Source organism: Seriola dumerili, unplaced genomic scaffold, assembly GCF_002260705.1.
Source record: "Seriola dumerili isolate Sdu_G_001 unplaced genomic scaffold, Sdu_1.0 BDQW01000091.1, whole genome shotgun sequence".
NCBI lineage: Eukaryota > Metazoa > Chordata > Actinopteri > Carangiformes > Carangidae > Seriola > Seriola dumerili.
Genome location: NW_019174346.1, coordinates 1,450,366 through 1,466,096, shown reverse-complemented (window position 1 = coordinate 1,466,096; position 15,731 = coordinate 1,450,366). Strand labels below are relative to the sequence as shown.

The 15,731-nt window shown below is 40.9% G+C and overlaps 1 protein-coding gene across 1 annotated transcript; it reads right to left on the bottom strand.

Annotated features, from left to right (window-relative positions):
• Positions 1–392: 392 nt before the first annotated feature.
• On the bottom strand, positions 393–4,997 carry LOC111222192 (protocadherin beta-15-like). The gene is made up of 4 exons (XM_022745809.1): positions 2,372–4,997; positions 1,422–1,483; positions 1,233–1,345; positions 393–877 (listed from the first exon to the last, which is right to left on the bottom strand). Exons 1-4 carry the CDS (start codon positions 4,901–4,903, stop codon positions 606–608), a joined length of 2,979 nt encoding a protein of 992 aa, XP_022601530.1. The 5' UTR covers positions 4,904–4,997; the 3' UTR covers positions 393–605.
• Between the last annotated feature and the right edge of the window lie 10,734 nt (positions 4,998–15,731).

Sequence of the window (15,731 nt, the reverse complement as noted above, 5' to 3'; positions counted from 1 at the left end):
TAATTATGATATGGTTATCAGTTATTGCTTGTTTAGTTGGTTCACAACTCTGCCATACAGCAGTGCACTCAGAACAGCTGTCCCTACACAACAACAAGCTGCGTCTACATCACATTGACTGGTATATGGACATCCTTTGTGTAATAGACTCCACACTGCTGAAATCATGAACCTCTTTAGAGTTAAACATCCACCATTGCCTCAGTGAGAATCAGCAGCCTCCAGACTAATCCAATCACATTTACCTGAGTTCACTGCTGCTGGGAAAGAAAGAAACCTTTCTCCTGGCGTTCAGCTTCACTGCCTTCAGACTTTAGACCACATCGCCCTGAAGTCTTACAGGTCTCGACTTCATGACGTCCATTTCTGCTACTTGGAGAACCCACCATAACTCAACATAGACCTATTTTATTTCAGTATTTACAAAAATAAAAATATAATTGTTGCAAGGAGTGGTATTTAATTCCCTGGGAGAATGAGAAACATGGTCTGTCAGCCTCCAAGAGCAAATATTCCACTGACGACGCAATTTATAGTTATTATTATTGTTAGAACTAGTTAACGGCACATGTATCATACACAGAATATACAGCATGGTTGGTGTATCATTTAAAGATAGCGTTGCTTATGAGAGCATCATCTTTATCGAAAGGTTGTTCATAGTTTGAGATGAATCTCTTTTTCTTCCCAAATGTAGAGAAGGTGTTGTACACATCCAGCTCTCCTCTGGGTGCCAGCTTCAGGGTGCTGTAGCCGGATGTGGTGCCAGGGATGTAAACATTGTGCTGGTAGTCTGGTGGTTCAGAATGAGGCTGGGTGTACTTCGGAGTCCATGAGTAGTTAGGAGCCGTTCCCTCTTGAAGAGACAGTTTGCAGCCTGTAACATGCGCATAAATTTCAGTTTGTATCAGAAGATTATTTCTGCAAAGACCTCATATTTGCATACAGTCTACTTGATCTGAAAGAGGTGGTTTTAAAAGCATCTTCTTCTTAATTTCAGCTTTTTTTGTAAAAAAAAGGAAAACACCTCTCGCAGGGTTTCAGTAATCCTCATGTTGATGCATTAAAATCCCCCCAATTTTGGGGCCTGGTGTTATCTGCTTTCTGCTCTACCATTTTATATTTCTGACTAAATCCTTAAGCACAGACACACTGAGGAAGCCCACCCCACCCCCTCCTCCTCTTTCATGTGAACAATAATGAGCTCCAATTGCACTGCTGCCGCCACCTACCATTCATATGGTTTCCCCAGGTCCAGTATTGTGGCGCCACGGAGCAGGAAAACCCATCTGCATCATAATGTTGTTGACGGGAAAGAGTGCCCTCCATATTTGCTGAACTATACCTGGACAGATAAAGAGGCAGCATTAGAACATCAGCCTGTGCATGGACTGTATCTGTGCTTGGGACTCTGTTTTCACCTCTTGTATGCTGAGTTGCGTTGGTTCTTGGTCCATGTCCAGTCCTTGTTTGAATACTTCAGCTGCACAGTTGAAACATTGAAAACAAACTTAGTGATCAACTCATGAAGAACAACTGCAATTAATTCAAGTGTAGATGCTGTCATGTATATATATAATGGTATATGGAGGCATGAGATATGGGAGGCGGTTAAACTTTGCCTTTTTGTCTGTGGTTCATATTGAAACAGTGAGTAAACTCCATGGACATGTTTTAGTGAAACAGCTGTAAAACCTGAGGAGGAGCATGATCTGTTTTCCTGTCCACACATTTCTTACAATGACAAATTACATAATAGATTCTGATGCAACATTGTAACGGCTGAGAAAATGTCTCATCCCCTAAAAACTGCTAAATGAGTTAGTAACTAATCTGCTTATGTGACTAATGTGAGTTTTAATATTGATGGATACAGTGACGCTGTTGACTGGAGCACAAACACAGAGATCAGGAGTCAGCTTGGAGTCTGTGATAAGACTGTGCAGCTCTTTTATCCCTGAGACACATTTTATGTCACACAGTTTGACACAGTGATAATCTGCCCCGCCCTGCAGTGTGTGTCTCAACATGTGAGCTGCTTTAAACTGTATTTTCCATTTGACTGATACTTATAGAAGCTGCAGCCTCATGACTCCATCTTACTATTCTTCACACGGTCAATTATTCTAAAATGTTACAGTTGAACTTCCCTCCGCTTTTCAAACATGATTACAGAGTAAGCTATGATACATGGTGATGGTGCGACCCCCAGTGTGTAAACTGCATCGTGACTTTTGGCCCAGTGCTGAACCTTCTCCGTGTCTGACAGAAGAGAGAGCTGGGTCACCAGCTCCAGACACGAGTGACTGGATACTCTGAAGTTTGGGGATAGTTGTTAAAGTGAACTTCCTGTTGTGATGACGTGTGTTACCTCGTTCGGGGTCGCTGCTCTGTTGTTGGACAGCTCATTCCGGTCCAGTGCGCTCCAGCCTGAGGTCAGGTAGTCTGTGCTCTTGGCGTTGTTCTGTTGGACTGACAGAACCGGACTGCACGGCTTGAGGAACATGAAGTCACTTTTGGACGATTCCGGTGTGAGACACATTTTGTAGCAATAGACCTGCGGGAGCGCGCCGGTGCTGTTTGTCTCCGCGCAGCCGGACGCGCCCGTGGACATCCGCACATTCAAATTGGACTTTTTGAACACCTCTGTGGTGGTGGGTGTTTCCGAGCGAGAGCAGCAGCAGCAGCTCCTCCCGCTGATGGAGGGGAAGTCTGACTCTCTGTTGGACGCTCTGACCTTCAGTCTCCGCACTGCAACCAGGACAATAATAGCCACCAGAAATGTGAAGGAGATTGCGCCCAGAGACACGATTAAGTAGAGGGTGAGGTTGGAGCTGTGATGGGGGCTTAGTGACAGGTCACCCAAATCGGGCTGTGAATCTGGCAGGCTGTCAACTACTGACAGAATGATGGAAACTGTGGCCGAGAGGGGCGGCTGACCATTGTCCTTCACCAGAATGACCAGTCTGTGCCTCGTGGGATCTTTCTCCATCAGCTGGCGAATCGTCCTGATTTCGCCCGTGTACAGAGCGACGCTGAACAAGCTCGGGTCTGTCGCTTGGAGCATCTGATAGAAGAGACGCGAGTTCTGACCCGCGTCCGCGTCCACAGCGCTGATTCTGGTGACGAGGTAACCGGGGTCAACGGATCTGGGCACCGCTTCGCTGGGTGCCGTGTCGTTGTGCGGAAGTGGTGACACGATTACAGGCGCGTTGTCGTTTTGATCCAAAATAAAGATGTTTACCGACACGTTGTTCTTCAGAGGCGGGAATCCGGCGTCTTGAGCTTGAACTGTCACCTGAAAGTTTTTAAGTTGCTCGTGGTCAAAGGATCGCAGTGCGTAAATGTTTCCGTTGTCTGAGTTTATGGACACGTATGTGGACACCGGCATCCCCTGTATGTCACCGTCCAGTATAGAATAGGAGAGATACGCGTTCTGCCCGGAGTCTGGATCCAGCGCGGCCACCGAGCAGATGGACGCCCCCGGCGCGTTGTTCTCAGTCAGATACACAGTGTAGGAGGGCTGCTTGAAGTGGGGCGCGTTATCGTTCACATCAGACACTTGGACTAAAATAGTTTTCCGAGTGAATAAAGGGGGGGAGCCCATGTCTCGGGCGGTCAGGGTGATGTTGTACTCTCCCACTGTCTCTCTGTCCAGAAAATCAGAGGTCACTAAAGTATAGTAGTTCTTAAAGGAGGAATGGAGCTGAAACGGGATCTGATGTGGAATCTCACAGTCCACGTTCCCGTTTTCACCTGAGTCTTTGTCCATCACGCTGATGACGGCTATCACCGTTCCTGGGGGCGCGTCCTCCTGCACAGGTGTGGACACTGACGTCAGGATCACCTCTGGAAGGTTGTCATTTTTATCCAACACGTTCACCAGCACTTTGCAGTGAACTGCCACAGCGGAAGGCCCTTTATCTTTAGCCTGAACATAAATTTCATGCATCCTGGCCTTTTCATAATCGATCACTCCTTTGACTTTGATTTCCCCCGTGCGTGAGTCCACGCTGAAAAGCTGGCGCACTTTGATGGGAGCGTGGCCACTGAAAGAATATGTGATATCAGCATTGGGACCCTCGTCTAAATCGGACGCGTTGAGTTTTATAACTACGGTTCCTTTGGGTGCGTTCTCAGCCAGTCTCACTCTGTAAAACGACTGATCAAACACCGGCGCGTTATCATTTGCGTCCAAAACGGTGATATCAATTTGCGCGGTGCCGGATCTCTCCGGCGCGCCTCCATCCACCGCTGTGAGGACCATCTGATGCGCACTTTGCTGCTCTCTGTCCAGCGGGTTTTGTAGGACCAGTTCTGCAAATTTACTGCCATCACTGCGCGTCTGTATGTCCAGAAGGAAATGCTCGTTCACACTCAGCAAATAGGTGCGCAGCGAGTTGGATCCGACGTCCAAGTCCTGTGCGCTCTCAAGTGGGAAACGGGACCCTGGCGCGGCAGACTCCGATATGTCCAGATTAAATTCGGTCCACGGGAAACTAGGAGAATTGTCATTCACGTCCAGAATCTCCATTTCTACCCTGTACAGCTCCAGAGGGTTTTCTATGACCACCTGCAAGTGGAAGGAACAGGACAAACTCTGCTCGCACAGTTCTTCACGGTCAATTCTTTCATTGACAAATAAAACTCCATTTTCCAAATTCACCTCCACGTACTGCTTCTTGGCACCTGAGACTATTCGGAATCTGCGCGCGGAGAGTTTGTCCAAATCCAAGCCCAAGTCCTCTGCGATGTTGCCAACAAAAGCTCCATGCTCCAGTTCCTCTGGGATTGAGTAGCGAATCTGTCCCCAGACTGCATCCAAGAAACAAGTGAACAACGCGAAACAGCACACTGCATGCCATTTCACAAACAGTCTTCTCTCCGCTCCTCGTGTGTCCATCTGGAGGCTGAAGCAAGGACTCACATGAAATGATTAAAGCAGAACTGTGAAACTGCAGGCTGGAAAAAAAACTTGACTTTGGTGGGACTGGGAGAGCGACTGTCTGCCTGAGAGAAAAGAGAGGAGAGAGAACGGGATGTGCATGGGCTACTAGCCTGTCTCAGATTAGTGTGTGTGTGTGTGTGTGTGTGTGTGTGTGTGTGTGTGTGTGTGTGTATTATTGGCCCTACTACTCCAATAGAGAGGAAACGACATCTGCTTGGATAATCTTTCCTGCCTACTAGCCCGATCAAATTCATGTCACAGTCTCTAGGCTTTGGTCAAACATCCTTGATTCTATTTCTTATAAGAGGGTTTCATCACTTTCAGCTGATACACTTCAGCATAATCGGATAGAAACAAACCCTCCTGCAGCATGTTCACCTCTAACTCACAGTGTTACAGCTGTAGACTTTTAATTCTTCATCGAGGTGGTTTTATTTGAAATGCTTTACTGATTTGGAACGAAGAGATTCTATTAGAAACTTTTCAATAAATTCATTGTCATAACAAACTGGGACTGTGTCTGGAAATCAATATGAAAATCCATTGATCAATGTTGTTATTAGACAAATTGAGAATTTCAGTTGAACCTTTATCCAATCAGAGAAAAGAGGAGATGAAGCTTCAGCTCAAAGCAGATTGAAAGACCTTAGAGGTATAGAACACAGAGGCTGCATTGCAGCATTTAAGAGAATGAAAGTCCACGTATTTAATCTATATAAACTAATTGTTAAAGACTATGAAGTCTCTAAATGTGACTATGTGCAGTCTGGATTTGAAGTGTGAAACTTGTAAAATTGTCCTCAGGAAGTCGCTCAAACATCATCTCTCCTGTTTAAAACAGCCCTTTCACAGCATGTTTCAGTGTATTAATACTCAAGTAGAGCAGTTGTATTTGTTTACCATCCACCTCAATGCATGCTCCACCCGTTTGCTCTGAAAAACCCAGTTCCCTGGTTAAAAACTGAAAACACAATCTGTCTGCAGGAATGAAACTGCAGCAGATGGTGAGGTTTTCCACGGGCTCATGCTCTTTTTAATTAATGGAATGGAGATTAGAGGCATTTTCCCTGGATCATTAGCGAACAGAGGAATTAAGACATTTTGTGAGGAATAATCCCAAGGCTATCCATGTGATGCACATGTGGTTTTCTCTCAGTGGTCATATTGACCTGCTTTTCACAGCCTAAGTGCACGGCATCACTAACGCACTGCAGAAACTAAGTAGCTGGGATAAGGGGACACAACCACCACATTTAGGGATCAAAAATACAAAAGAGATTATCTCTCTGTCACTCTCCCTTGCTCTCTCTCTGTCTCTGTCTCACACACATACACACACACACACACACACACACACACACACACACACACACACGGTCTCTCCCTCCCTCTTTCACTCAAGGGCAAAAGTAGACTATCAATCCCTTTGTCTTTAACTACATTCCAGCTTTAAAACTGTAGGATTAGAATAGGTTAGCCTATATTCTGCAGCTTTTAACACTTAAGCGGTTTTAGTTGGAAACAGTGTTGTGCCCTCCACTTAAACGGTAAAATGTCCATCATGCAACATGGTCTGAGTGCAACTAATTATTAAAATTTTATATAACCCCCTTCAAAACATTGCAGATGTTCTGCACCACCTGGTATGAAGAGCCAGAAGCAAACTGGGATGACTTTTCACATGATCGACTGCGACTGTAATGAAGGAAACACTGATAATTATCCTCCTAACGGTCTGACCCCATGCAGTTGTATACAAATACGTCTTGTAAGTTGCTGTTATATGAATAACAGGTTGTAGAGACATGAAATAGTATGGAAACTGTTACACACAGTATGATGTCTCTGGTGTGGGAGTGCGTGCATGCTTTCACATGAAGCGTGGTCAGGAAGAAAGTGATAGTTTGAGTTTATCAAATACTCTCAATAGAACAAACAGCATTACCAAGAATAAGGATTCTGGCTCCAATTTGGATATTCCATCTGTAAACATAGATTTTCATTAATAAATTAAGCAATTCAATAGTCTGCAAAAATCCATTTAACTTGTGCGCATGGTTGATTGTGTTTATTATTAAAGTCTCTGTTGCACCAAGAAAATGTTCTCTTTTTCTTGAGAGCAGAAAAATGAGAGGAGATGAGAAGTCCCTCGTTCTCATTAGATTTTTACAGAAATGGTCACAGAGCCAGGGTTTTGATATTTATCACCGTATGAATGTTGAACTCAGATTGTGTCAGTGCTGTTTATGAAGTAGCTTCACAGTTTTATGTGACTCTATACCCTCCTCCCTGCCTCCTGTAGACAGAGCAGCACATGGGTTTTCACCTGCATTATTAAAGGAGGCCCAACGTGTTTGTCAGAACTTGACATGAACGTCACTGTAAAGAGGTGAGCGCAGAGTCATCACATGAAAACCTCCGGACACGGGGAGTTGGCACAAGAAGCGTCTTGAATCATCGACACTAAATTCATGTCCGAGCAAGTCACAGTCAGAGGAAAGTGAAAAGAACCTATTTCCTCTCTTCCATTTCATACTTGGGGAAATTTTTCCCACTTTACTTGTGGCACACAATATGATGAGCACAGTCTTGACATGCGTGTAATAGTAACTTATGGGAATGTCATGATTTATTTTAGCATTTCAGATTTCTCCATTCTAAAGTGACATTGTAACTACTGTCCTCCTTCATACTATTAATGTAATCTGCCAAAGTTTCAGAAATTACAGCACCACCCTTTACACATAAGATATCAAATACACTGACCTTTTGGAAAACTTATTTTTTGCAACATCCAAAACAAAATCCATTTATTAACAACTGTTAACATTAAGAGCTCCAGAGAGCAGATTTTATGGAACCCTCTATTAATAATTTGTTAACATTATGTTTTGCAGGTGACTGAAAGTGACAAACCTGTGAACCTTAACTGACATTTTCATCCTCTGTAACTGCAGAATTGATGGTTTATTAAAAAGTAAGAGCCATTACCCTTTATTAATGATTAACCAACATTTAAAACTGCTGACCTGATGGTTTATCATAAAGTGAGAATCTCCTGATCCTTTATTAATGACCTACTATTTATAACTGATGACTCATGGATTTATCTCTGTCTGAGGAGCCACTATGTCAGCAGTTATGTTTTTGTTAGTGTAAGTCATTAATAAAGGCTAATGGCTCTAACTTAATAATAATCCATCAATTCTGCAGAAATGTCAGAAATGTTAACAATGTCAGTATAAAGGATCACAGGTTTCTCACTCCCAGTCAACTGCAATTATAACTGTTAATAAATAATTAATTGAGAGTTCTTTCAGTAATCTATCATGTCTGCAGTTGTAAATGTTAATTAAGCTCTTAATAAATACTTTCTGGTCCAGATGTCCTGAGGCTCTGATTCCAGAAGGGAAGTGGTCAAACTGATGGTTCTTCCTGATGAAGTGAAGAGCTACAGCAAAAAATACAAAGCAAGTGTCATGTTGGAGGATCTCCTATAAGCTGACAATCCACAAGCTGATCTTATTAATGGATTTTAACTGATCTATGAATCAATGGCGAGGCAAGGCGAGTTTATTATATTTATATATATATTTATTATATGGCACCATTCAGACACAAGGCAATTCAATGTGCTTTACAGAGGAAATGCATTCAAAATAGAACATTAAGATGGCGTTAAATAAAACAATAAAAGCAAATGCACAAAGATTAAAAAGATGTATGTGATTTATTGGTGAGCTGCAGCTAAAAGTAAAAATAATGACACAAGCCCTGATTTAAATGCAGATCTCAGATATTCAGGAATGCTCTGTTAACTATTAATAAAACAATTAATTTGAGTTCATAAACCCTTTATGAAGGATATCTTATTAAAAACTACATCTACTACAGTATTAAGTATTAAGGGGGGGGCACAGGTAAAGACAGAGTTAGCAGAGTTGGTGGGAGCCTCAGCCAGGTAACCACAGCTTACTGGACAAACTGGGAGCTCGATAACTGGGAACCAAGAAGACAAACCAGGGAGGGGAAGCAGCAAAGACACAGAGGGAAAGGAAGGTGTAAGCTGCTTAATCATAAAACCATCATGGTTAAAAGACATTTGTTGACTGTTGGCAGGAGACAAGATGCAAACGACTTCCTCAGATGATGAAGTCACACACTTTTTACCACCAGCCATCCTCCGTGACTTTACAGTCTCTGTTCCAAATACTGAAAGTTTCTCATAAGAAACCGTCAGAAGGGAAGTGGCTCTGAGAATGCAAACTGCACATGGAGAGACAAAACAATGACACACCAACAAGCAGATGTATGTGTGCAACAACATGCCAACACCACTCATCAATAGAGAGACTGCTCAGTCTGTGGAGCATGATCTTTCCCAAGAGGACAGACTGGTAGACAGCCAATTTGAGAAGCCTCTCCTCTCTTGCCATGATCATTACTTTTGCAGGAAAGGAGAGGCAGACTTCAGACATGAGTGGAGGCTGCTCTCGACTGAATTTGAGCTGCTGTGCTGGCCCATCATAAAGGCTTGGCATTTATATTTTAAGACGAACAGATCTGAATTTTGCAGTTCAATCAACGAGATCACAGTTTTCATTTAATCATTTTCACTTTTTGATTTCACTTTTTTGTTGTTTATGACATTTTTATTTTATCATTATAAATATGTGGCACGGAAGGTTTCGAGAAAATTACTGAGAAATAAACATTATAACAAAGTCAGTGAGTGATAAAAAGTTAGCCTAATACAATGCATGCTTGCAAGTAACACAGGATAAGTCAGCCTTATGCTGTGGTCCAAATCCATATTAAATACTAATTTTCTGTCGATCAACTAATCGATTAATTGATCATTTCAGCACTAGATTCAGCAATGGTGTAGGAAGTATCCATGGTAAACACTCACAGGTGATTTTAATCATATTGGCTGATTGGACCATTCATCAAGCCTTTGCCTGTGCAGACAGAGCTCAATTCACATCCCTCAACTCCCCTGTTGTTGCACTGGTTTATGCTTGACACCAAATTACATCTTTATCACTCTTTGTACATAAAATCCAGTGATCTCAACCAACTCCACCCACCTTTAACCTGCGTAAAGGTCTAATCAGACAGAGGTACTGAGAAACACCTGTTGGTGTGCACTGTGCTGAACCTTTAGATTAAAGCAGCAACAGCCTTTCTCACAGAAGCCATTCTGACATGTCACAGTAGGAAAAGCACAGGTGTAAATAATAAAATTAACACAGAATGTAATTTAGTTGCTTCACTTGTAAGGTCTTGGTACAGTGCACGCTGGCTCACTGTCACATTATCATACCTTACAGATGTATCATTAAAATATAACAGTGCTTCATTGACATGAAAACCCTGGATTCACAGGTATTACTTCAAATATGAAATGTAAAATATAATATGAAAGTATAACATTTATGGCTCCTTATTCCTGTTACATTAATGTGTTAGTGTTATTACTGTTGTAATTGGTAAATTTAAAGCTAATTCTAACCACTTTAGATAGATAGATAGATAGATAGATAGATTTTAGATAGATAGACTTTATTTATCTCCTATGGGAAATTCAGGTGTCCAATAGCTCTCTAGTAATAATAATAATAAAAATAGTTGATAATAAATAATAATCAATAACAATTAAATCAAATTAAATTAAATTAAATTAAATTAAATTAAATTAAATTAAATTAAATTAAATCAGTCCACTTCCTTTGGCTGAGGTGTTATACAGCCTGATGGGGACTAAGGAGCTCCTGAACCTCTCTGGACGGAGAAAATAAAGAGACAGGCTACATACTGCGAAGCTAACAGCTCAGCTGCTAGCATAAACTACGTCAGGCTACACCCGGTAAACCTCCCTCCTACGTTCACAGGCTGCTTCAGCCGCGCCACCACACCGCCTCGGCCTCGGGTTATTTCGGACATGACAAACCAAACTAAGTGTGTTTGCAGTAAGTTTACACAATGAAACGAGCGTCGTATTTGGTGAATTGTAACAGAAAGTAGACCCAGCCTGCAGATATTGTTCTCACTGTCGTCATCATATTGCACCGAGCCTTCACTGTAACTTATTCAAATGTTCTCAGACATGGCTCTGCCTGCATCGGCACATGTGACAGTTTCTCTTTCCACACTTTCCCCCACATTTTCTCTGAACACAGGCGAGCCACGCTTCACACACGGAAGGCCCGTTTTGTTCTGCTGATCCTCCAGAGAAACTTTACTCCCAGCTGCACTAATGAGGGGAAGGATATTAAAGATATTATCCTGAGACTGTCCACAGCGGCGCTGTGGCCTTCAGTTACTTTAATGGTGAGTAAAGTTCTTTTTTTTTTGACCCAGTGGTGTGATGGGAATGCACAGGGTGTTTGTGCAAGATTTGGTTGTTTATTCTGGTTTGGTCACAATGCCTTTTGATAAAAGAGCAGTCTGGTAATTGCTCCGTGTTCAACAGCCTCTAAGATTGCCTATAAATCATGTTGAAACTTTTATAAGTGACCCTCTGTGGAATTACATTCAGTTGCCAATTAAAGCTAAAACCATTGCAGAGTAACGCAACAGCCATGAAAACAATATACTATGGGATGCTTTACTGACTATATTTAGCCTTCCCCCATTGATATAAACGGATTAGGCAAATAGTAGAAGCACTTTTCAGTACAAGGCACTAGGATTCAAGATGGCCACTAAATTGAATCAGCAACTCAAATGAAAAAAAAAACTCATCATTATAATCTTGATGAAAGAAGACTTATTGCAATGCTGGTGTATTAGGCTGCAGTAGTGTTAGCTGGGTGTACCTAATAAACTGGCAACAGAGATGAAATCTGAGGACTGCCCATCACATTTGCTCTCGCTCCTCCTCACTGAGAGGAGAGAAAATTAGTTTTGTCCTTAGCTGAATGTTGAATTTTCAGTTCTTGGGTCATACATTGAAAATATGTCCATCTCTTCCATATTTGTGACTTTTGATTTACTTGTACTATAAAGTAAATGTCTTTATTTTAGGCCATTTACATAACTGTACATCTAGGCTTTGTTTTTCTACTTTACTGGTTTGTGTTACATGCTGATTTATTCTCAGCATTTAAATTTTACTTGCGTCTCAATATTTCATTCACATTTTAATACAGCAGCCTGCTATTTTCCATTGCTTGCTCTCAATCTCTTCTCTCATCCCCTATCAACCCAAACCTATTATTATGTCAGCCCTCTGCAGACTGCATTCCTCTTAAGTTGGACAATCAATGTGTGGCAATTACTAACCAAGCATACCTAAGTAAAGTCTTTTTCTTCATGGCTTAATTTTGGTTCTGCTGAGCATTACCATGCCTTCAGCAACATATTTATGTCTCTGAAGTGCGACTTCTTCGCTTTGACTTTTTTATGTCAGTGCTTCAAAGTAAACATGGAGCCCTGATAGCAAACACAGGGTTTGGTTAGTTGGACTGCTAACACACACAAACACTTGTGTTTGTGATTATTTGTAATTTAGGCATCGCACAAGTGGCATGTTTTTCCCCCTAAAGCTGCACTTGTGAAGTCAGAATTATTATTCCCTTAGTGTAATGGGAATATCGGGCTACAGCACAATACTATTGCGCCATGTGTATATAATATAAGATATTATGTTGCTACAGAATCATGTTACATTTTTAGTCTGAGACCTGAAGCTAGTATTTATTAGCTAATATTGATTAGTGCCCTGTCTCTCTGTGAACTGTATGAAACACACAAACAAAACAACATTGTATGCTGTGTTCATCTTCTTTTATGTTTAGCTAGGTTGTGGATAGCCAGTCTTAGATAATAAACAAAACAATGCGTCTTTGACCCTTGCTTTTATCAATGATTCAGTTAGCACTGGTGATAAGAGGGAAAACATCTGTGGGCTTTGAAGAAAATTACATTCTGTAAGATTCCCTGGCTGTGATAAAAAATGTTATATTCCCATGTGACAGAACTACAAGCTGATAAACCTTATTCTAAAACACTACAAGAAGAACAGTTCAAGTTCGCAGACAAGCTTAACTGTAAAAATACACAGTTTGTCCTACATGCACTGCATAATAAAAAACTAACATTCAGTAAGTTTAAGAAAAAAAAATTAAAACATACAACACAGAGGAACAATAAAATACAAAAATAACCACAATATATGGACCAATATCTGTTATTTTAAAAAAAAATCTGTAGTGTGACAGACTGCAATATTTGGCTTTTCTCATACAGATTCATGATCCAATATATGTGCTGGTTGCAGTGGCACTTAAAACTGAGTCTGAAATCTGTCTTGATTGAATGAAAGTAACTGTTAAACACTGAATTTTATTACAGTGTTGAAGAAGAAACTGGAATTTAATGTGGATTTGTCACATCTACTTGATTATTGATAGGCTTAATAAGGTCATTATCATTATTGATACAGACTCAGTCGGTCAAACCAGTGCACCTCTACTCATTTTCCTCTTTCCTGTCTACATTATGCTGCAGTGCTTTAAGGATTACACTCCAGCCATACATTTAGCTGTTATCTAAAACGTCACTCCAATTAGTGAGGTGTATTGGATTTTCACTTACTGTGCTGTCATCTTGGCTATAATGGTTTATATTATGAGTATTACATTATGCACTGTGTCTCTTTTTAATCTGGGATTATGTAATCTTTTCAAAATATAACATCCTAAAATTGATTGTCAATGTGCTTTAGTAGTCTTTACTGCCAAATGTAGTCTCACTGTAGCTTCATCATTGCCCTGGATACCGTTCCTGTTGAATTAGTCATCAGTCATGTAGGTGATTAATTTCCACTAATAAATGAGAATTACGATGTATGTATGTATGTATGTGTGTGCATCGCAGAACGTGTGGGTTACAGTGGGAATAGTTTTTCTAAATTCATTGCTGTTTTCACTCTCTTCTGTTACCGCCTCTGGATGTCCTCTTGATTTATTGTCTTATATTCCATTGTGCTGGGAAATGTGTAACCATTTTTATTTATAAAGTCATGTCAGTGTGACAGGCTGGTCATTTCTGTCAACTGGTCAGGGACCCATATGTCTTTTCATATGAGGTCACAAATTCTGTAGTTGTTCTTTTCTAAAATTAAACTTGGTGAGTGGTTGTGCACAGAATAAATGTCTAATATCAGAAAGTTCCATAAAGTCAGTGAACTTTGATTTGATTATTTATATAATCAGTCTTTCTGTGAGTTTGACACTTGAAGAATTAAATGACCACTGCCAGTTTTGCTGTGCAAGATGTCTTTAACTAAGATATGCACACGAAACGGCTCCCGTGGACGTTACTGTAGAGTAGAGGGCTTGGCAGTAGTAAAAAAAATACAAGCAAAGTCTGTCAACTTTCCCCAAATAAATAAGGTTTAAAAATCTGTGCAGTGAAACATCATTATATACTCTTCAGTTGACCAGTAAGCCGCAAGTTGCAGCCTGAGAGGACCTTGTGAATGAGACCCCTGTGTCTGTCTTTAGCTCATGTGCCAGTCACCATTAATGCTTGTTGCACCAGCATGGCTTTTCCCTCTGCCTGACACTCACTTGTACTCAGTCTACCCTCAATTGCTGTCACTTGTGTCCTAAAGGCTGTCATCTCCACTTTGTGCTCCATTGCCACCATGTCTTCTCCACTGCTCTATTTTCCCCAGTTCAGTCAGGCTTGTGGCTGTTTGTCAGTAGAGGCTGATAGCCCAGTTATTTGGTTTAGCTGTCTGCCTCCCTGTTGCTCTGCCACTACATTTTGTCTCCAGTGAGACATTTCATTATCTATCATTGCCTCAGCATGACCACATCTCTTACAGAACCTAATGCTCATTGTTTTGCTCATTTTAATGAAGTAGTGTCATCCTATCTGGAAACATCTTAACAGTACATACAGACAGGCATGCCTACAAGCACTGCTTAGTAAAATGTGCTTGTTTGTATGCTGTAAATAATGACAGTTTGTTTCAGTTTTTTATTTTGATAAAAAAAAAAACCCTAAATATGCTCCATAATTTGAAATGATATCTGTCAAGAATGCAAGGCCGAGTCATACCTGTAGAGGTCAGCATCTGTCTAATCTTTTTATAATGGAATATGGATATGTGGATATTATGTGGACAGATGTGCTTATGATTCAGCAATCTTGTTTTTGGTTATTGTTTTAAAGAGAAAATGTTCTTTGGCACAACATAATAATGTTCACGTACAACTATTGTTGTTCAGTTAAAGCCTCAGTGGAATTAGAAACAAATGGATCACACAGCATATGATGACTTTGTCAACATACTGTAGGTTATTAAGATAACACTTGGACAGGTGAACAGCTTCGGGGAAATCTTAAAAACAAGTTGGGTTTTTTTTCAGCTCCATGCCAGAGTAATTAATATTCATGTGTCAGCTCTTGTTAGTGTCCATGTCATTGCAGTGACGTTTTTCAACCCGGTGATTCAAAGGCTTCACAGTTATTAGCCAGAACTCATCAAAACTAAAATGCCCTCTGGTAGTTGGCATTTGTCCATATAACATTCCTGATTAGTCATTAAAATGTGTGCCATTTAGATTTTTGAAACACTTGATAGTGTATATGTACAAGGTGTAGCTACCATGCTACTGTATATGCCTTACCTCCCCAAAGCTTTTCATTCTCTTCTCTGCTTCATCTAACCAGTTATAATTAGCTGAAATCCCTCAATGTCAAAACATGCCAAAATGGATTAATATCTAAATTTGTAAATGTTCAATGCCTCAGGTAAAGCCTGTAA

Excerpts from the sequence above, each read along its gene's own strand:
- LOC111222192 (XM_022745809.1), bottom strand. The coding sequence starts at position 4,903 with ATGGACACACGAGGAGCGGAGAGAAGACTGTTTGTGAAATGGCATGCA. Across the intron at positions 1,484-2,371 it reads GAGCAGCGACCCCGAACGAG|CTGAAGTATTCAAACAAGGA; the intron begins GTAACACACGTC and ends TCAACTGTGCAG. Across the intron at positions 1,346-1,421 it reads CGCAACTCAGCATACAAGAG|GTATAGTTCAGCAAATATGG; the intron begins GTGAAAACAGAG and ends TTATCTGTCCAG.